Below are 21,150 nucleotides of genomic sequence, written 5' to 3'. Positions count from 1 at the left end.
AAGCACATCTGTGAACTGAACTATTCCAAAATCCTGAGTCAGGGCGAAGCCTGTAGAGGGCAGTGTTGTTCCATGGGCTGCTGCATGGAACACTGTTGCGGCTGCTCCCAGGAGTCTCCAAGCTTTCTTGTCAGCTGAGCCTGGGTCCCTGGGCCTGCACTGGGGCCCCTGCAGTGTGAGATGGGGCTGGCTCTGCTCCTGCCTCACTAGCTGCCTTTGGAACCTCTTGGAGAGGGCCCAGCCTCAGGGCTCCCTGGCCTTGGTCTTGCTGGGTTGTTTCAGACCTTAATGCTTCAGAACCAGGTTTAATATGAAGAAGGAATAGATCTGTCAGTTGCCTTATAAAATGAAATGTGGGATTGTTCAATTCTGCTCCATGCTATATGATGTGTTAGCAATTTAAGAAATAATTTCCAAGTAATTTCCAGGTAGCTTTGTCATCCTGTTTTTTTTTTGTACTGTCCTCTTCAGAAAAACATTACAAATAGATGGACCTTATGACGAAGCCTTTTACCAGAAGCTGCTCGATCTGTCCACTGAGGATGATGGGACAGTGGCCTTTGCATTAACAAAGGTGAGCGGGCCCCTCTGGAAGTACTGTGTGCTCCTGAGGCTCTTAGCCTTGACTTGGGGGTTTTCCCACTCCTACCTCTAGATGTGACAGCAGAACACTAGAGAATCTAAAAAAAACGGTGACTACAAATTCCCCTAGATAGGCCAGGGCCAGTACAGTGTCCGAGGAATGTCTCTCCTGGTTAGTTTCTGCCCCTGCTTGTCCACATGAAAGGAAGGGCCTAGTGAGTGCTGTCCTGGGGGCCACCTGGTTGGGACCATGGCCAGTCCTCATGCCCCTACAGCAGCTTTGGAATGAACTCAACACCAACCATCCCTCTCCTTGAGGCCCTGGCCAGGGGCTGGGGCCCAGACCACACCCAAGGCCATGCATGGCTGCTTTTTCACCCAGAGCAGAGGCACAGGCAACCCAGGAAAGGCTCTTTCAGAGGAGGTCTGACTGTATTTTCTGGTTCTGTGAAATTCAGGCAACTCAGGGCTTTATGAACTTGGTAGGAAGAATATTGCATCTTTATTTTCACTCACGTCTACCTGAAAGTTAACATTTCCTTCCATTATGAAAGTGGCATGGCCTTGTGCGTAAGCAGGACTGGGCCTCAGCCACTGGGAGAGGCCGGGCCTTCCTCCTCCACAGTCAAAGACATCTCAGGGTGTGGTCATAGTCTTCACTGCCTGAGGTGTTACTGTGTATTACTTTGGAATTCATTTTCTTTTTAGAAAATTCAATATTTTACATGGTCACACATGGTTTTATTCTTTAAAAATATTCCAAGAGGGGGTCATAGGTTTACCAGGTTTCTCAAATGGTGACAAATTTCTGTTCTCAGAGTGAGGTCCTGCTCGTGCATGCCGCCCAGGGCATCGTCTGTCCCATCCTGGAACTGTCTTGGTTCCCACTGGTGACAGAGCCCTAATGCCTTCATTGCCATGGCCACAGCTGTAGAATGTCTGAGGAGGAGGAGAGCCAAGAGCCTCCTAGTGCCTGAGATAAGCCTGGAACCCAGGGCCATGGTAGTGAGCTGAGGCACAGGCAGAGCCTCCTCAAGGGTGAGGGAAGGTCCCAGAGTGGAACCTCGGAGTCAGGATAATGCAGCAGAGGCTGCCACATAGCACTGATGCTCGGGTCCATCAACTTCAAATAAACACCAGCATTGCCTTTCTTTGTCTTCCAATAGAAGATGCAGAACTTTCTTTTATACTTCTCTATATTTTTCAATCTCCTAACTAATTAAACATGTATTACTTTGAAGTTCTAATCTTTAAACTTCAGATGTAGTCTCGTCTTGTCAGAGACTAAAGCAAGTCAGCCCTCAGCTGTGCTAATCTGGTGGAAATCTGTCCACCAGGACGCACTAAATGCTGGTGCAGAGAAACTGGGTCTTGGACGCACTGCTGGAGGGGCTGGAGGATGGCACCACCTCTCTGGAACACAGTCGAGGTGCCAAGTGTGCCATCCCCATACAGCCCAGCACCTGCACGCCTCGGCATCCTCCCAGAGAGTTGAGGTCTTAGGCTCACCCCAAAACTGTACAGGGATGTTCACAGCTAAGAATTGGAAACAACCCTAGTGTTTTTCAGCAGGCAGGCAACTACACAGGTTAGACAGGCTGTGGTGCAACCATACCTGGAATTGCACTCAGCAAGAAAAAGGAACGACCTCTTCATCTGCACAGCTGCTGGATGGCTGACCAGGGAGCTTTACTGAGTGACAAAAGTCAGTTCCCAAAAGGTGGCACACTGCCGATTCCACATGTGTAACATTCTCGAAATGATGGATTAGTGTTGCCAGGAGTTGGAGAGGAGGTGATTATAGAAGGTCAAACCTGGGCTGGGGTTGTGGCTCACCTAGCATGCATGAGGCCCTGGTTCAAGCCTCAGTACCACATAAAAATAAAGGTATTGTGTCGCCTACAACTAAAAATATATATCAAAAAAAAAAAAAAAGTCACACCTCAAGGTCCCTTTGGTAGTGGGACTATTCTATACCTTGACAGGTGGTGGCCGCACAAACCTACACGTGATAAAAAATACACGTACATGGAACCTGGGAGACCTGAGAAAGGTCATGGATTTATCAAGGTTGTACTCCTCACCATGATATTGGACTGTAGATTTGCAAGATGCCACAATTGGGGGAATCTGGGAAGGGCCAGCCACCAATGATCCAGGCCATGTGGACCTGCTGTCTTGGTTGGCAGCTGCTCAGCTCTGCCATCAGAGCTCAGAAGTAGCCACTGACAGGACACAAAAGAGCACTTTTTTTTATTTGTTCTAATTTGTTGTACATGACAGGAGGATGCATTCAGCACTTCTGTGCCCCAGGAAAGCTCTATTCACAGGATTAGGTGGAGGGGCTGGGTGCGGCCTCTGCCCTTGGTGTGCTGGGCTCTGCACTGCTGCTTGTCAGTTTAATTCCATTTTTTGTTCCACTGGTTTGGAAGTACGCCTTCTGTTTCTGTCCTGTGAATGGCCACCTGTCCGTTTGACCTTGCATATGTAAAATCCAAGCTTGATCAGTTATTTACCACCCAATTCCCCACATCAGTATGGAACTTGGGAAACTTCATTTATCTCTCCCAACATGTGTGCAGTTTTTATCTAGTATCTTGTTTGTATTTTTTTATAAAATTAAAATCAACTTTTTCTTTTGGGTGTTGGGGATGGACTGAGCTGTACCTCAAGCCATTGTTTTTTTAAAGATATAATTTGTATTCCGTACAATGTACCCACTTAAAGTTCACTGTCTTTACACCTGTGCAGCCCTCATCACAGGTGATTTTAGGAGCTGTGCCTCATTTAAATAAAAACACCCTGGCCTTTGACTGTCATTCCATTGTCCCCTCACTCCTCTTAGCCCTAAGCTACCACCACCTGCCTTCTCTGTAAGATCGTCTGTTCTAGATGACCCATGTGAATGGGATATTCACTTTGTGGTCCTTTGTGGTCCCTTTTGTCACTTAGCAAAGACTAAAATTTCATCAGTTAGAAGACGGGGTGGAATTGGGGGTTTCTCTTATTTTCTGCAAGAAAAGGAACGTCACTGGGATTTCTCACTTTGTAGTAGGGCTCCTGAAGTCCTCCAGACCCCTGTCTCTTCTTTGGTGTAGTTTAGGCCACTGTCGCTGGTGGTGTTCACGTTACTGTTAAGGTCACTATTTATGCTGTTGTGCTTTCACCCTTATACACACAAGCATTTAAATATCAGATCCTTAGAACTAAAGTTGTTGGGTTTATTTTGATAGATTTTAACACAATATCCTATGAAAAAGATTTTTACTAATTTGGTTCTTTTTTTTCTAATGTATTTTTTAGTTGTACATGGACACAGTACCTTTATTTTATTTATTTACTTTTATGTGGTGGTGAGGATCAAGCCCAGGGCCTCACACATGCTAGGTAAGCGCTCAACCACTGAGCCCAGCCCCAGCCCACTAATTTAGTTCTTTCTTGTAACTTGAGGACGCTGTTCTCTCCACCCTCACAAACACTAGAAGTTCCTAGTATTTCAACTTTAATTTTCTAAGCTTTTATTTCATTTTGTATCATGAAATAACAGCATAAACAGAAAAGTGCTCAGATAGAAAAATGTACAGCCCAGTGATTTGTGACAGAACAACCCCTGTGGGACCACAGTGGAATAGAGGCAGCTGCCCGAGTCCTTGTTGGTGTCTTGGCAGAGCACATCTTACTGACGTGTGTTCCTGTGGGTGTAGTTTGTCCTGTTTGAGTTTTTTATGGACTCAGGCTGTACGTGTGCTCATGTGTCTTGTAGTGGTGTTTTCTGTTTTCCTCTGTACACTATTCTGAGGTGCAGCTTCATGATTGCGTGCTCTGTCACTTTTTCATTGCTTCATAGGAATGGACAGGCTTCAGTTTTGCTATGCTGTTGGTGGACTTGTGTTCCTGGTGGTGTGACTGAAGCTGCTAGAAGCTAGCCCTCTTATACTGATCCCTCGACGTGCATGTGCTCCTTTCTTGGCTCTATCCCTAGGGGTGGGATTTCTGGGCCGGAGGGGTGTTAGCTGTAGTAGATCCTGCCTGGTAGCTTTACCTGCTGTGTTCCTGACAACAGGGGGAACAGCCTGTGCTCCTCGCTCCAGCACTTAGTGGGCATCTTGGGGATCTTAGCCATTCTGGTGTGTAGCAGTGTCTTGTGAGAGTAAGCACCTTTCCTTATGTTCATTGGATTTTGTTGGCTTGTGAAGTACCCATGTCAGTCTCTTGCCCAGTTTTCCGTAGAGTTGTACGTCAGTTCTGTGCACCCCAGATAGCCTCTTCCACTCTTCAACTTGTCTTCTCATGTTTCACGAAGTCCTTAGGACAAGGGAGGTTCTTAATTTCAAGATAGTTTAAGACTATGATTTTTTTATAGTCTTTTTTTCTATTCCAGAAGTCTTTTTATCCTAAGCTCCTAAAGATACTTTCTTTAAAAATGTTATTGTGAGGCTAGGTGCTGTGGTGTTTGCCTGTAATCGCAGCTACTCAGGAGGCTGAGGCAGGAAGATTACAAATGTGAGGGTAACTTAGTGAGACCCTGTCTCAGATCAACAGTAAAAAGGACTGGGGGCTGGTGAATGGATGGAGTTGGTTCGTGCCAAGTGAAATAAGCCAAACCCCAAAAAGCAAAGCTGAATGTTTTCTCTGATATGTGGAAGCTAATTCACAATAAGGGGGCGGGGGCTAGGGAAGAATAGAAGTTACTCTAGGTAGAGGGGAGTGAAGGGCGGGAAAGGGGTATGGGGTAAGGACAGTAGAGTGAGACAGACATTGTGACCTCATGTGCATGTATGACTGCATGACTGATGTGATCCTGCAATATGTATAATCAGAAAAATGAGAGATCACACTTCATTTATGTATGAGCTATCAAAATATATAAATGCATTCTGTCATGTACAACTAGTAGAACAAATAAAATAAAAATTTAAAAAAGGACTGGGGGTGTAAATGTGCCCAAGATCAATCCCCAGTACCGAATAAATAACCCCAAATCTTGATATTGTGGGGAGCAGGGTGTGCCTGGTAATAGAGCGTTTCCTTAGCAAGCAAGAGCCCTTGGGCTTGATCCCCAGCATGGGGGAGAAAGTTATTGCCTTGCTTTTCACACTTGGTGAGCGGTCATCTGTGATCTGTTTCTGGAATGGCATGAGTAGGCTTTTCTTTTTGTACGGAATTGTCCCGAACACTGAGGTACATCTTTGTGGTTGGTAGAGGGACTCCTTTTACCATCCTATAGATCAGGGTTCCCACAGCCCCCACCTCGGGTTTGATTAATTTGCTGGAGTGGCTTGGAGAACTCAGGGGACCATGTTTACTGGTTTGTTATAAAGATGTTACAAAGGCCACAGATGCTGAGCTGCACAGGCAAGGTGCCCCCTTCCAGGAAGCTCTCAGAACCCTGACTGGTGGGGTTCGACGGAGGCTTCTTATACAGACATGATTGATTATGTCACTGGCCATTGGTGATCTGTTTAACCTCAGTCCCTGTTCCCTCTCCAGATGCTAGGGGTTTGGGCTATGAAAGTCCCAACTGTAATCCTGCTGTGGTCTTTCCAGTGACCAACCACCAGCCAACTCCTCTAGCGCCAAAAAAACACTTATCACTTGAGCGATTCCAAGGATTTTAGTAGTTGTGTGCCCAGAAATGGGAACAAAGACCTAATATATATTTCACAATATCACATTTCTTCTCCAAGAATGTTTTGGCTTTAAACCGTGCCTTGGGTTGTTCTCGACCTTTTGCGTGTCTGCATCAGTTTGCGTTCACCTGGTTCAGTTCATGAACTAAACTGCTGGGCTTCTGGTTGGTGTGGTATTGAAAGGACAGCAGATGTTGATGTCTACACGGGACTGACTCTTCCAACATGGATGTTTTCCGCTTTTTTAGGTTTATTAGTGATAAAATAATGTTTTATGGTTTTCTTTAGAGGGATCTTATTTTTCTTTGTATTTAGAGATGTTCCATAGTTTTAGATATAACTGTTATGTTTAAAAACTTCATCTTAAAATGTTTTGGTTATACTGGCATATTTTGGTCGGGTTTTTTCTTTTGACGTGTGTCTCCATCAACTTCACTCATTAACAATTTAAGCTGCTTTTGGATTTTCTTTGTACATAGTCATAATCTCTGAGTTTAATTTTTTTTTTCTTTCCGATCCTTATACCTTTCACCTGTTTTGCTTCATGGTATATAGTTAGTTCATGAGAATGGGAATTTTGGTTTTGTTACGACTCTCAAAGAGAATTTTACTATTTAGTGTAGGATTTTTGTTTTAAAATAGATGACTGTTATCAAATTTGTTTTATTTTTGGTCAAGAGTGGAAGTTGAATTTTATCAATGCCTTTTCTGTTTCTATTGATATGAGCATATGATTTTTTTTTCTCAATGTGGTTAATACATCAGTTTGTTCTAACAGATGTTTTTCACTTTTTTTTTTAAGGTGCTGGGGATACTTCGTGGGCCAATGCTCCAGTGCTGAGCTGCACCCCCAGCCCTTTCAACATTTTTATATATATTAGGTCTTTGTTCCCATTTCTGGGCACACAACTATTTAAAATTTTGAGAAAGGCTCTCACCAAGTTGCCCAGGATGGCTTTGAATTTGATCCTCCTGCCTTAGCCTCCTAGGGGGCTGGGATTAACAGGCATGTGCCACCTCATCCAGCTTCAGTATGATTTTCTATTTCATCTTTTATTAGTTTTGGTAGGTTTCTTTTATCTAAAAATTTGTCTCTTTTTATCTGCATTTTCAGTAATAGGGCGTATGATTTTCTAAGAAATACTTGTTTAACTTTCACTGTTTTATTGGATTGGAGAAATGTTCTTTTATTCCTCTGACTGGTATTTTCTTCTTCTTTTTCTTTTTCTTTTTTTTTTTCTGGGTGATGGGGATCGAACCCAGGGCCTTGTGCTTATAAGGCAAGCACTCTACCGACTGAGCTATCTCCCCAGCCCCATGACTGATATTTTCTTTGTCTGCTGTATCTTAAATGTTTGTGTCCCTACCCCCCAATCCATTGTTGGAAACCCTAACTCCCAAGGCGGTGGTCAGGAAGTGGGGCTTTGGGAGGCGATTAGGTCGTGAGGTTGGAGCCCTCATAACATGGATTATTGCCCTAACCTAAGAGCCCCAGAGAGCTATGCTGTGTGGTATAGAGAGGCGGCTCTTTATGAGGAATTAAGCCCTCACCAGAACCAAATCTGCTGGTGCCTTGAGCCAAGGTCTCAGCCTTCAGAGCTGAGAGAAATAAATTTCTGCTGTGTGTGGTGGTATGTACCTGTGACCTTGGCAACTGGGGAGGCTGAGGAAGGAATATCTCAACTTCAAGGCCAGCCTCTGCAATTTAGTGAGACCCTGCCTCAAAAAATTTTTAAAAGAGCTGTGGCAGTGGTAAAGCACCCTGGGATCAATCCCCAGTACTGGGGCGGGCGGGGGGAAGACATTTCTGTTATAAGCCACTCTATTTTGTTACAGCAGCCTGAACAGACTAAGGCACTGTCTTTGTCAGTCCCCCCTTCCCAATTTTTTTTGTTTTATAAAAATTAACTTTTGATCCTTTTATACTGTGATGATTTTGGATTTTGTTAATTGTCTTACCTTGATCATTCTACCATATGATTTTTGATTTTATTCTTTTTTGCCTTGATCATTCTGTTTTTCTCTTAGTTTGGATAATTTCCTCTTTCTGTAACTTCTTCTTGCTCTGTTTGTTGGGAAGTGAGCCTTTCCTTTTCCGTTAGTGCTTTTTCTGCTGCCGCAACAGGCTGTCAGCTCTGAGGGTTTAGTGGTTGACCCTCCTCTGGGACAGCACGGGCTTCCTAGGTACCTGCTGCTGCTTGCGTTGGTGCCCGTGTCAGCCAGGAGCCGGCGTCCCTGCTGCTCTCCACCCGTGTGCCGCCCGCACTGCCCCGCATCTGAGCTCACATGCGGGGCAGTGCGGGCGGCACACGGGTCACTTAGGTTTTGTCTGAAGAACACCTTTTGACATTTCCTTTAGTGTGCACCTGCTGGCAATGAATTCTGATTTTATTTAACCATATGTATAAGTGATTTTTTTTTTTTTTTCTTTTTGGGCTTTCTTAGCTGTGTTTGATGTCTATCTATAGTGTGGGAAAACTTGTGGCCTTAAGTTTGTCACAGTTGTCTTTGCCCATTGTCTCTCTTCTGGATTCTTCTGTATGTAGATTAGACACATCTTCTATGTCTTGCACCCTTTCCTCTATTTTCCAGCTGTTTTCCATTTCCCACTTCATTCTGGATATTTTCTTTTGATCCATCTTACAGTTTAGAAATTCTCTTTAGCATTTTCTTTCTTTTTAAGTTTTCCTCATCTCCTCTTTGTTCCTGCCCACAAATTACCCTTCTTTGTCCTGCTTATCTCTTTGGGGGTAACTAGGTTTACAACACTAGGTTCTGTGGTAGTGTCTTTACTTGCTCAGTAACATTTGCATTTCAACTGTAAAGAGTGAATAATATGGGGAATGCCGGTCGCTTTGGAAGAAACAGTGGAAGATCCTTCAAACCACCATGGTCAGTGGGCGCCTCGGCATATGCCAAGTGCTGGGTTGGCGAGTCCCCATCTCTGGAGGGCTGCCTCAAGAACAGTGTTCCTTCCCCATGACCACAGCCCTAATCCTCCACGAAGAACTGAAGAAACTGCCAGTCAGGAGAAGTGCTGGTGGGTCGCTGTCAGCCTTGTCAGTTGTTGAGATCATCCCCGTTCCCCGACGTGTCAGTCTCTTCAGATTTTTCTAATATGCTGTTAGCACTACATTGAATTCCTAATATGAGCTTTTTGTATTTTTTTGTTCTAGGTTTCTAAGTGGTTCATTTTTATAGTTTCCAGTTGTCCTCTGAAATTGTTTTGTCTGTGTTCTTTGAACACAGCAGCGCGTGCGTGTGTGTGTGTGTGTGTGTGTGTGTGTGTGTGTTGGCTCCCCAGCTGGAGTCCCTGGTGTGAGTCCACTATTGGAGGCTCACTTTTTTTTTAAAGAGCATTTTCCATTTCTCAGCAAAATTGAGTGGACAGCATGGAGATTCTTGTTCTGTCTTGTGTTTTTGTTTATTGTTGGTTTACATTTGTGTTGTTCTGTCTTATTGTGCCTGCATATTTTTTGCCTGTGTGCCAGAAACTGTATTTGCAATTATTTTAGAAACAATTTAAGGCCTGGGATCATGTTTTTCCAGAGTGAATTTAGGTTTGCTTCTGCCAAGAGGCCTCAGAAGCTCTAGCAAGCTGGAGTCATTTTAATCAGTTTCGATGATTGAACATCTTGGAAGTCAAGCTTCTGCTCCCAGCTGGGCCTCCGACTTTGGCTTGCATTTCATCTTAAAGGAGCACGTTCTGCGCATTAACTCCGAGAAGGGGTTCATCATGGTGACTATCCCTGCAGCCCTGGAGGGTGGTTAAAAGTGACTTTCAGCCATCCTTCCAGAACTAGAAAGCCCTCCCCTGGAAAGCGGACCAGGTGCCTTGGTCCTCCCTGCCTCGGCAGCTCTGCCTCAGCCGAGTTCCTGATGTTCTGTTGAGCTTTGTAGTCGGCCTCGGCCTCGGCAGCAGAGCTGACCCGTTACCTGCTTCAGCTCTACCCGCAGGGAAAAGGTGTCCCTTCACTTCATGTCGGAGACAGAGCTTTGCCATCTGAAGAGTGGAGAGTATAGTGTTGTCATATTTGTATTTCCTCGATTAGCAGTAAGAGTGGTCGTATTTTCACACTTAGAGGATGTACATGAGACGCAGAGCCAGGCCGTGTGGACAGGAGGGGAGGTGTGTGTGTGTGTGTGTGTGTGTGTGTGTGTGTGTGTGTGTGTGTAGTTGTCAGTTGGGTCCGCTTCTCAGCGTTGAGACTGTTTGACGTTGCATGTGTTTTTTCCCATCTTGCACTGTCTTTAACCTTTGGATTAGGACTGTATCAAGTAATAGCTCTTTAGTTTTTAAATCTGGGGAGTCTTACAGCATTTCATGTTTGTTTCTTGGTTAGAAAGGCTTGTAGCTGCTAAGGATAAACGTTTTGTAGCCTTTATTATATTTGGCTCTTAAGAGCTTTTGCACTGGACTTTTGGTGTCTACTATATAAAATACCTGAATAGGGTGTGGGGATAGGAGCTGGTGTCCCTCTGGGGCGAGGGTCCTTCCGCTCCTCCCCACACCTGCCTGGGGAGGGGCAGCTCTGAGGTTTCCCAGGGAGGAGCCTCCTGCATGAAGCCAAAGGGAAGGGTTCAAGTGGGGGCCGGGGCGCTGATCTGTCATCACGGCGAGGCCAGCTCCGTTTCTGTGATTAGTCTGTTGTTTTTAAAGTGGGAGCCATCCAGACTAAAAACTTAAGTGAGACATAAAGTCCAAAGAAAGAGGAAAAATGCCTCAAATTGTGCATTGTAGAGGGGACAGTTGTGGGTGTTTTGGTGACTGTCTTTTTGATCTCTTGTCGCTGTTGTGTGGGCATGGAGTGTCTGCTTTAGACGCTGCTGGGTGTCCCTACAGGTGCATGGCACCCATCTTCGTTTGCTGGTATTGAGGTGTGGAACAGCAGGGGCTTCAGAGCCGTGGCACCTGGGCGTGGGTCCCACCCTGCCGTCACCTGCCATTCATTGATTGTGCCTCAGTTTCCTCATATCTGTGTGGACACCAGTGGTGCCTGTTGGGTCCCAGGGGCTGAAGAGCCAGCATGTCATGCTCTCCGGTGTCCTGCATGCAGGGCCTGCTCAGTGCTCAGTGTGGCCAAATGCCAGGGAGCTTGCTGCTCTCCTTGCTGGAGACAAGTCATGGTTCAGCGCAGGAGCAGAGGCCCTGTGAGAGGGCGGGGGCAGCGGGCAGACCTGGTGTTCTCGCTGCAGGGACCCCCACATCCCTGCTCTGTGTGGGCCACACTCCTAACTTCATCCCAGCTTCTGCACGGGAACCAGTTCCTGGACCTGGCTGGTCCATGCAGGGCGGTGTGGTAGCTGTGAGCGTGACCTGGTGCTGACCTTTCTTCTCCACAGGTGCAGCAGTACCGAGTCGCCATGACTGCCAAGGACTGCTCCATCATGATTGCACTCTCCCCGTGTCTGCAGGACACCAGGTGAGGCCCCTGTTGCATGTCACCTACCCTTGGAATAATGGACTCGTGGGATAATGGGTCAAGCAGGTTCCCAAACTCAGTTGACCCCCTGACAGAACCACTGTTCCTCAGCCTACTTAATGTCTTGCTTTCTGTAAGTTAATAATCCTGTCAAAGATATTTCTGATGATTAACTAGAAATGAGTGTTTTGTTAGATATTTTATCATCACTTTCAGTATTTTTTGGTCCTGGGGATTAGACTCTGGAGTTCAACCGCTGAGCCACATTTCCAGCCCTTTTATTTCTCACTTTGGGACAGGGTCTTGCTGTGTTGCATATGTTGAACTTGGAGCCCGTGTCCTGAGCAGCATGCCTGGCTCTTACTGTTTTCTAAGAAAATACCCTAAGGGTGGAGAAGCGGGTGGATAATGTGGCAGATTGTTTTGAAGGAGGCTCAAGGCCCCTCTGGGCTCTCATACCTGAGGTGGCCTGGGTTCCCTGTGGGCCTTGTCCATGGTCTGTACAGGTTAGTGGGACATGCTGACCTGGGTGACTGTCGCCATCGTTTTTACGCATACACTGTTCTGCCTCCTCTGAATCACCAGTGTGTTTGCAGCCTGCCTCGTGTCCTTGTGCCTTACATTCCCCTCCCATGATTCTTCAGGAATTCAAATGAGCTTGGTAATGATCATTAAATAGCACTTTAGCTGATCTCCAGGGCTACCAAACCCTCCACGTGGTGTCTGGAATGTTCCGTGTTGTTCTGACATGTGTTGCTGTGTCAGGATGACCTCCATCACTAGCTGCCAACCACCTATTGTTCTGGTGCTTTTGTGCTAAACCATTCCTAGGAGTTCTGTTCCCTGGAGGCACAGAATTGTCGGTTGTCCAGTGTGAAATGTGCTGAGGAGCACGTATAGGGCATAACTGAAGCTCAGAAATGGTGGTTCCGTTCAGCTAAAAAGTCCCGTCGTCCCCTAAGGAAACACCGCCAGCACCTGGTTCTGAGGAACCCTCAGGTGGATTAAGCAATGTTAGATGAGAGGCCCGTGAAGACATCACCCGCCACCCAGCTGCCCGTGGGGCTGTGGGGAATGGAAAGGGCCTGGACGCAGGTGCTGAAGTGAAGTTGCGAGAAATGCTGGTTCACAGGCTGACAGGTGCCTCTTAACAGGCTGCTAAAGAACAGGCATGATGTGCTTCCCCCAGCACCCGTGCCTGGGAGTGGGTAGCACCCGGGCATTGTGTTGGGGGAGCTGCGGCTAGGTCCCATTGAGTTGGTACCAGCTGCCCAGAAGTTAGCACTTGCTGAGATGAGAAGACGCTGTGCATGTCCAGAAGGTTCCTTACCGTGTGGGCATCTCAGTCTGGGGGCAGAGGTGCAGGAGACCCCACCCACAAAGTGCTACTTGGTCCTTTCTCTACAGAGTCAAAGGGAGATCATCTCTGGGTTTTTTCTTTAAAAAAAAAAAAAAAAAAAAAAAAAAGTGCGGGGGGGACTTGTCAGTGGCTTTGATGTGACTCAGTTGTACAGTGGCAGAGTGGGCAGTGGTGGCCTGGTCTCAGACTTCTCTCCTTTGCCTTGACTGGCAGTGAGCCTAGGGGAAATGGACGGGGGTTGGAGTGTGCCTGGGTAGGACACTGATTTTGGTTGCGGACTCTGGTCTGTGGAGCCCTTGGAGGCCCCGGTGCCATGCAGCGTGCTGTGCAGCATGGCTGTGACTAAAAACTTGACAACAGTCTTCATGTGCCAAGTACGGAAACAGTCAGACCGTGGTGTGGCCATGTGCTTATTAAGTTTATGATTCTGTTCCATATTTGTCTTAACGTTTCATCCTGAGACCTCCGCCAAAATTGAGTTTATTTCCTGATGCAATTAAATGCATAGATAAACGTGAATCATATTTAAAGGTAGGAGGTAAAACAATTAAGGACAAAGGGAAGCCGGGCATTGGTTTGGGGAAGATACTCACTGGTGGCTACACCTGCCAAGCCAGTGGCTCTCAGAAGCCAACGATGGCCAGGGTATGTCCCAGGTCATCTTCACAGCCAGGAGGTGCACAGCAAACACCAGACTAAATTTAGATCCTGAAATGTTAATATGCAGCTCACAGGTAGGTACTGCATGTAAGCTTACCACACCCCCAAAATAAAGGCTTCTCCACCTCTGTTTCTGCCCCATCATAAACAAGAAGGTCTTAAGTCACCTTCCTGTGCAGCCATTTTGTGATTTGGGGAATCACAGGGCGAGCCACCCACAGCCTCCTGTCTCCCAAGTCCTGCCTTACTCGATTTCCTGTTCAAAACGTGTGGGCAGTGACTGTAGCCTTGGCTCCTCTACCTGTTCCCCTGGCCACCTTCCCTGCTGCTTAGGGCCCTGAAGACCAACTGTCCAGGCGAGGGCAGCAGCTCCTTGCAACCAGCTTATCCCAGCTCTAGTATCTGAGGCCACCAGAGCGACACATGGTCATGGCAGGAGAGACATGTGTGCCCTGGGAGTCTCCTGCCCAGTCTTAGCCTCAGGGCCCCTGGGGGCGGGCAGGCATTTTGGTGGCTGGGGCTGGTACCTACCCCCTTGGTTCACATGGAGCTTGTGGTCAAGCAGATGGTCAGGGCCCCCAGGAGCTGCTTAGAGGTCCCTTCCCGTCTCCATGTGTCTTACTGATGCTGCATATAACCTGAGAAATCGAGGTGTCCCTTGTCCTGGGCTGGCTGGGCTTTGGGTCCCCTCTGTAACAAGCCCATCAGGATGAGCTATCCCTTCCAGCTTCCAGAGGGAGACCCCAGCCTTAACTTGCAGAGTTAATTGCCGTTCTCTGCTATTCAACAGAGTAGGTGATGATCCCAGTAACTGAGTCCTGATTTGTTTCTTCCTATGAACAGGATACTGAAACAGGTTGAGAACTGAGGTCTTTATTAGCATCCTCAGAACAGGCTGTCCTAGGAGGGAGACTGCACAACTGGTATTGTTTCTAAGGGTTTCTAAATTGAGGAGAGCAGTAATTGTGGGGAATCCAGAACTGCAGAACACTATTTTTGGGCTAAGTGCAGTTTATAATTCACTCAGTCACTCATTTGAATGCTGTGTGCTGAGTTTTCTGAGCAGAGCAGATAGATACACAGCCATCTAAGGACCAGTCAGAACCAGATTCAGTTATTCTCAAAGTGTGTGTGTGTGTTTTTTTTTTTGTAATGAGGGTTAAGCCCAGGGGTGCTGTACCACTGAGATACATCCACAGCCCTTTTTTGTTTGAGAGAGGGCCTCTCTGATTTGTTACTCCTGCCCTTGAACTTGTGATCCTCCTTCCTCAGCCTCCCGAGTCACTGGGATTGTAGACATGTGCCACCGCACCCAGCCCTGAAAGTGTTTTAAAGTACAAGTAATTGTTCACACTTTGTTATAAGTACATAACTATTCTGATGTTCATAAATGCTACAAAACTAAGTCCTGAGAAAACAACAAGCACTGAAGGTATGATTTGAGAGTAAAACATGGAACCAGAGCACTCTCCAAATGTGAAGAGCAGAAAAGGCGGCTGCGTTTCTCACCAGACGTGGGAAAGCATATAAAGAGAAGTCTGTTCTTAGCATTCATCCATCTGGCTGGTGAACAGCCAGAACGTTTTACTTTCCCTTAGATTTTGTAATACTTGGCTCATGATAAAGTGGCTTTTCAGCATTCGTTCACACCACTGGGGCATGGGGAATATCGCTCATGCCTTCCACACAGCGGCCTTTCCATCTTCCAGGCCTTCATCCATCTTGTCTGGTGTGGCTCAGCCTGCTGGCCCGTGCCACGTAGGTACTTACTTGGCGGAAGCTTCACATGCTAGTGCATACAGTTGGCATAGACGGGATGCACACACTGGGTGTGCTTCGTGAGCTGGGATGAGAGAACTTGGAGGGTCCGTGTTTCCTGAAATTGCTGTTTTACTTGCAGTTCCGATCAGAGACCTGTCGTCCCCTCATCAAGGTCCCGGCTCGCCTTCTCCGTGTCTGTGCTGGACCTTGACCTCAAGCCCTACGAGAGCATTCCTCATCAATATAAACTGGACAGCAAGATAGTCAACTATTACTCAAAGACTGTGCATGCCAAAGACGACGCCGTGGTGCCGACTCGGTTGAAGGAAAGTGAAGACTGCACGTTAGTTCTCCATAAGGTCTAACCTTTTTCCCTGCAGTGTCTTTGAAACTTGAATGTGAAAGATGAATGATAGAGCTATTTTCTGTTGTGCTGGATGACTTTTGGCTGTGAATGTTTTTGCTTTTAACCCTGTTGAGGTGAGATTGCCTCTTGAAGACATGGAATTAAAGAGCACTAGAAACATCTTCCAGGACAAGGAATGTAGGATGTGAGCGGGGTGTCCCAGGAAGCTGCTCACATTCTTAAAACGGAAGTGTCCGTTAAACCCTGGGAAGACGTCCTGGGTAGTTCTTCCTCCATCCAGGGCTCATGTCTAATTCTCTATGCGAAAAGCCTTATAAGACCAAGGTTTGGATCTCCTACCACCAGACTCCTGACATAGAAAACTTGAATGGTCACAAGCATCTTACGGTTTGGACTTTTGGAAAACATAGATACCACTGGAACCTTCCCAGTTGTTACTGGTCACTTTTTCAATTTGAGCCACACATCAACACAGGTTTTGGGTGGTTCCCTGCTGCAGAGAGTGATCAGGGGTTAGTGTGGACGTTGGTTCTGAGTGGTCTAGACTCAGGGTCCCTGTGGAGGTGCCAAAGCCCACGGCTCTGCGAAGGGGCAGCAGGGAGTGCGAGACTCAGGTCAGGATGGACACCACTCACAAAAGCATTGACTTTTTGTTTCTGCTTTATGATTTTAGCTCTAGGGGAGATAGTGTCTTTCCTACCTGAAATGGCTGCTGTGGAGGCTGGTGCACAGCTGACTCACTAAGCTGCTGTGGCTGGCTGGGGGGCATGCCTGACAGCCAGCTCGGGCGGGTGGCACAGCAGGTGACTGAGGAACTTCCCGGGCTACACTCCTCCCCGGGTTTGCCTGGAGGCTTGTAGGGGTGCGGGCCTGGGGCTCTGCCGTTCCTGTTGGGCTGCCGAGGCCCTGCTTCTGGAAGATGCATGGCTCCTAGCTGGTGCCAAGGGTCCTTGTTGGGGTCACCAAAAGTGTGCCCCGCTGCTATGAAATTGTTGGGAATCTTTTTTTTTTTTTCCTCCCCCATGGCAGGTTGTACAGATTGATTATTTATATCATTTTGAGGGACTGATGAAGGCTTATTGTAACATATAATAGTGAAACCATGGAATTGTATGAAAATGCTACATGAAAAATGAGGAAAATATTTTGCTGATTGTAAATTTTTGTGGGAAATTTTGTGATAACTTGAGAATTACACTTGTTTGAATCAAGCCAACTCTTAGAATTTATTCTTGAATCCTGTCCTCATATTTGCTTTATTCTATACTTGGGCACAAAACGATAGTTGTGCATTTGAGTACGTTCACCCCCTATTCCTCCTGCTTGCCTGTTGTGCGCTAGGACGGGGACTAGGAGAGTCCACCTGAGTCACGTGCACAAAGCTCACGCTCGGGTGGTGGAGGGTGGGAAGCGGCCATTCGCACTGCTTTGATCCAAGGTGGTTTGTTGCTGCTGGTCTCGGCAGCCTCGCTTGGGGACAGGTTTCTCCCGGTGTAGGGCACTACGGCCTGGGCATGCCATGCTCTCCAGGTAGCGTCCCTCTGCGGGAACCCCGGGCTCTCAGGGAGGTGGGCGAGGGAGCGTGACGGCCTGGCAAGGGCCCCACTCTAGCTGGATGGGCAGGAAGAAGGCCCAGGCTCTACTGTCGGAGAAGAGAAGATGGGCTCTGGCCCTGGCCCCTCCAGCCTGCCACGGACCCCAGGATGCCCCAATGCCGTGAGAACCCGCACTGACCCTGCTGGAACGGGCTGGCTTCATTCTGCGTCTGAGACCCTCCGGAGGTCTCCAGTGAGGGCCCTGTGTGACAGGAACGATGCCGTGGTCGCTGCCTCCCAGCACCATCTGTTACCAGCCCTGCATGTTTTGGGGACACGAGCGTGTCAAGACTTGCTGTCCTGGTCTTGCTGTGCAGACCAGGAAGGCAGGCGGCGTGGGTGTGGCTCCTCTGGGTCCTGAGGAATGTTAAATGAAGCTCCATCAGCAACTCCTCCAAGAATCCCAGGGGGCAGGAGGTGGGTGGCTTCTCAGGGCTGGACCATGCATGGTGAGGTGAGGTGGGTTCAAAGAGTGACAACCACTGTTGGTACATCTTCTCAAATGCAAAACTTAAAAAAAAAAAATTGTTGGACATTTTGTATGTAAACGGCCGTATTTTTCATGTCATGAGCGTCTGATGTAGAGTAACTGCACAGCTTTTTTTTTTTCTTCCAGTGCTGGGGATTGAGCCCAGGGCTTCACGCGTGCCAGGCACTCGCTCTGCCACTGAGCTCCATGCCCGGCACTGGTGTATTCTCTAGAGACAGGGCTTCTGTTGCCGAGGCTGGCCTCCCAGGTAGCTGGGATGATAGGCACATGCCACTGCGTCCGGCAGAGGGTGTGGTTTCCGAGGGGAAGATAGGACGCGTATAGTCAATACAAGCCACATGCATTCCATTTCGGTGCAGCGTCTTATTCCTGCACGTTCCCTGTTTGGGAACTAGTCATTCTCTGCACAAAGCAATTTTATCAGGCTTTCTAGAGCGGCTTCGATTCCAAGCACTCCTAGCAGGGTTCGGAAGCTCTGAGGGGCAGTTTCTATGACTCTGTTTCTGTCCAGCTCCAGAGCTGTGAAGAAAAAATAAATAAACCAGGTAAGAAACCTGGAGCTGTAGGCATTCCAAGGCCCCTCCTCCCCTGAATGGCCAAAAGGACGCTGAGGCGCTTGAGGCAGAGCAGAGGGGATGTGGGTGGAACCTTCACCTGTGGCTCCAGGCAGAGAAAGTCCCTCCTGCATTCTGCCTGGAGGTCTGTGGGGGACAATCCCCTCTCGTGCTTTTTGAGTAGTTGCTGATAATACTTTAAAAGTGACATACAAAGTACACTAAAGATATTTTCAATTTTTTATTCTTGCCCTATAAAGCCAGATGAAAAACATAGATGGCTCTGTCAGGCATGCTGAGAAGTGGCCTAGAAAGGACGTCCACCCCAGAGCCCTACCTCGCCCAGGGACTTTGGTAAGCAGGTCCAGCTTTGGTGAAACCTTCCCTTCTTCGTCCATCTGTATTCTCCAGACAATCACCAGTTCAAACCTGAAAGAAGTAAAGCACATCGTTCAGTGCTTTGATTTTATTTTTTTAGTTGTAGATGGACACAATACCATTTTTTAAAAATGAACCCAGTGCCTCACACGTGCTAGGCAAGCGCTCTGCCACTGAGCCCGAGCCCCAGCCCCAGCTGGTCAGTGCTTTTGAGATCTGGTTGAAAGATGAGCCTTCTAGTGCCTCTCTCTGGTCTGGCTTCCTGCTCCTGAAGATGTCCACTCCAGAGGAGGAAAGGGGGTTGAGGGAGCCAGGACCGCTGAGATGCTGCTTCTGCCTGCAACACTGGCAAGGGTGAGTGGGACGCGGGCGGGATGTAGCGTGACAGGAACTGGCACAGGGCTGGGGCCAGTGCAGCCGCCATCCTCCTGGGAAATAGTCTGGCAGTGACAGGAGGCTGGGCGGCCTCCACTGCTGAAGAATCTCGTTGTGCAGCATCTGAGCCCAAGAGAAGCCTGCGTACCGGGGGCCACGAGAAACGGAGAGGGACGAAGACCCCAGGTGCTCGGGAGCTGGGCCCGGGCGTTTTGTGGATTCACCTACTGGAGGATGAGGAGTGAAAATGGACGCACGGCGGTGGCGGTCCCAGGCGGCCCTGGAAGCCGGCGCAGAGTGCCGTTTGGAAGCTCCAAGGGCACGCGTGGTCCTGGGGCGTGCCCACCCGGATGCTGGGGCAGGAGCCGAGGGACACGGCTGGGCAGGGGCTCTGGGCAGAGTGGCCAGTGAAGGGCGACGGCCACGTGGGGAGCCCTGGGGTCCTTTCGTCTTGGCATCCAGGGCTTCGCCGCCCTTGCCGCTTTGCTCCGCCGCCTCCCAGCGCCCCCCGTGCTCCGTGGAACCGAGGCCCAGGCCCGCACACTCCTCCCGTGGTGGGGGCTCGAATGCAGCTCTGCCCGCTTCCCTGCCTCTTCCTCCGGCAGACGATCTTTGGTCCTCGGGAGGTAGTTTCCTCTCTGTTCTTGAGAGTCCCCGTTTCACAGGGGCTGGAGGCCCGCAGCACGCACTCACCCTGGCCGCCTGGCGCTGTGGATCTCCATGCAGCTGGAGCAGGACCCCTCCGAGAGGTGCACGGTGTCTGGGTACTTGTCCTGCATGGGAGAAGAAGTGTCACTTAGGTCCACGAGGGAGGAGCAGGGGCCCTGGGCTGGGCACCGGGACGCCCTTCTGGGGACTGGCTGTAAGCCGGGGAAGACCCTTCTGGAGCCGAGTCTGTCACACGGGTCATACGTGAGCCGAGTGCACTGTCCGTCCCTGCCTCACCTGTCGTCTCCCCCGTGCCAGGCGGCCTCCACGTTCCCATGACCTGTCCTCCTCTCACACGACCACTCTCCCACTGTTTGACTTACCAGTTTTTCCACCTGCCTCCCCCGGGGATGGCGCCGCTGGCTCTGGCCTCCAGGGCAGGCTCAGGTCCGCTCAGGCAACGTGAGCCTCAGACTGTTCTGCCCAGAGCCCTGGCATCTGCCATCAAGCCTCTCACACAGGCTGAGGTGGTGGCTGCCACACTCCCCCAGCAGATGCTCCTGGACTGTCCATCCTCCCTACTCTCCCCAGCAGCCCCTGGCCCTGGCGGCCTCCCTGGCGTAGGCAGGACCCTGCCCAGGTACCTGACCTGGGTGGTGGGGGGCACCTGGGTCCCACTGCCACCAGGGAAAGGCTTCGGGCTGAGACGCACACTACTCTCCAGCACAGTGGTCTCCACAGGGAGACGGGGAGTATCCCCACCCTGCCCCTCCAGCTGAGGAGGGACTCCCCCCTCGGGATGACCCCAGCAGGAGCAGGGAGCCTTGAAAGTCCACGTCAGTGTCACGACAGCGAGCTTGCTTCACAGGCGTCTTCGCAACCAAAAAGCGGGACCCATCTTCTCGGTTCCCACAAACTCCTGTCTGCTCTCGGGAGTCAGACTGCAGGGTTAGGGGTCACGCGCCAAAGACGAGTCGCAGCGGCTTGTTGTGAGAGGTTAGGTGCTTTTTTCCGTAGGCCCTGCCACAGGGCCTGACGGAACCGGCAGCCTGGGGCTGATGCGCAGGTCTGACGCAAGCCCACCCTGGCCAACACCAAGGCCATGGTGGCCTCTGCAAGCCTCCTAAAGGACAGTGAGGTGCAGGTGCCAGTCGGCCCCAGGAGACAGGGGCAGGCTGGGACCTGGGGGCAGGGCCTTCCTGGGATGCAGACACACTGGATTGAACCAGCTCAGCTCCCTCTAGTGAGGTTGTGTGGGGACAAAGATGCATCACAACTTTTAAAGGAACCAGCCCCCAATAAGAACTGCTGCCAGCACCCTGTGCAT

At 49.1% G+C, this 21,150-nt stretch overlaps 2 protein-coding genes across 2 annotated transcripts in view; one reads left to right on the top strand and one right to left on the bottom strand.

Annotated features, from left to right (window-relative positions):
- Ippk (inositol-pentakisphosphate 2-kinase) overlaps positions 1–17,018 on the top strand; it is a 51,668-nt gene extending 34,650 nt beyond the window's left edge. Inside the window, exons 11-13 of the mRNA XM_047526105.1 lie at positions 472–574; positions 11,556–11,635; positions 15,556–17,018. Coding sequence (XP_047382061.1) covers positions 472–574; positions 11,556–11,635; positions 15,556–15,781 — 409 coding nt within the window. The 3' untranslated portion in view covers positions 15,782–17,018. The remainder of the gene's footprint in view (positions 1–471; positions 575–11,555; positions 11,636–15,555) is intronic.
- The window catches only part of Cenpp (centromere protein P), a 248,764-nt gene continuing 242,386 nt past the window's right edge, over positions 14,773–21,150 (bottom strand). The window contains exons 6-8 of the mRNA XM_047526111.1: positions 19,869–19,948; positions 18,760–18,851; positions 14,773–18,387 (exon numbers count right to left, since the gene is read on the bottom strand). Of these exons, the coding sequence (XP_047382067.1) occupies positions 18,260–18,387; positions 18,760–18,851; positions 19,869–19,948 (300 nt within the window). The 3' untranslated portion in view covers positions 14,773–18,259. The remainder of the gene's footprint in view (positions 18,388–18,759; positions 18,852–19,868; positions 19,949–21,150) is intronic.

Source organism: Sciurus carolinensis, chromosome 15, assembly GCF_902686445.1.
Source record: "Sciurus carolinensis chromosome 15, mSciCar1.2, whole genome shotgun sequence".
Taxonomy (NCBI): Eukaryota; Metazoa; Chordata; class Mammalia; order Rodentia; family Sciuridae; genus Sciurus; species Sciurus carolinensis.
This window is presented reverse-complemented; position numbering and strand designations above follow the sequence as displayed.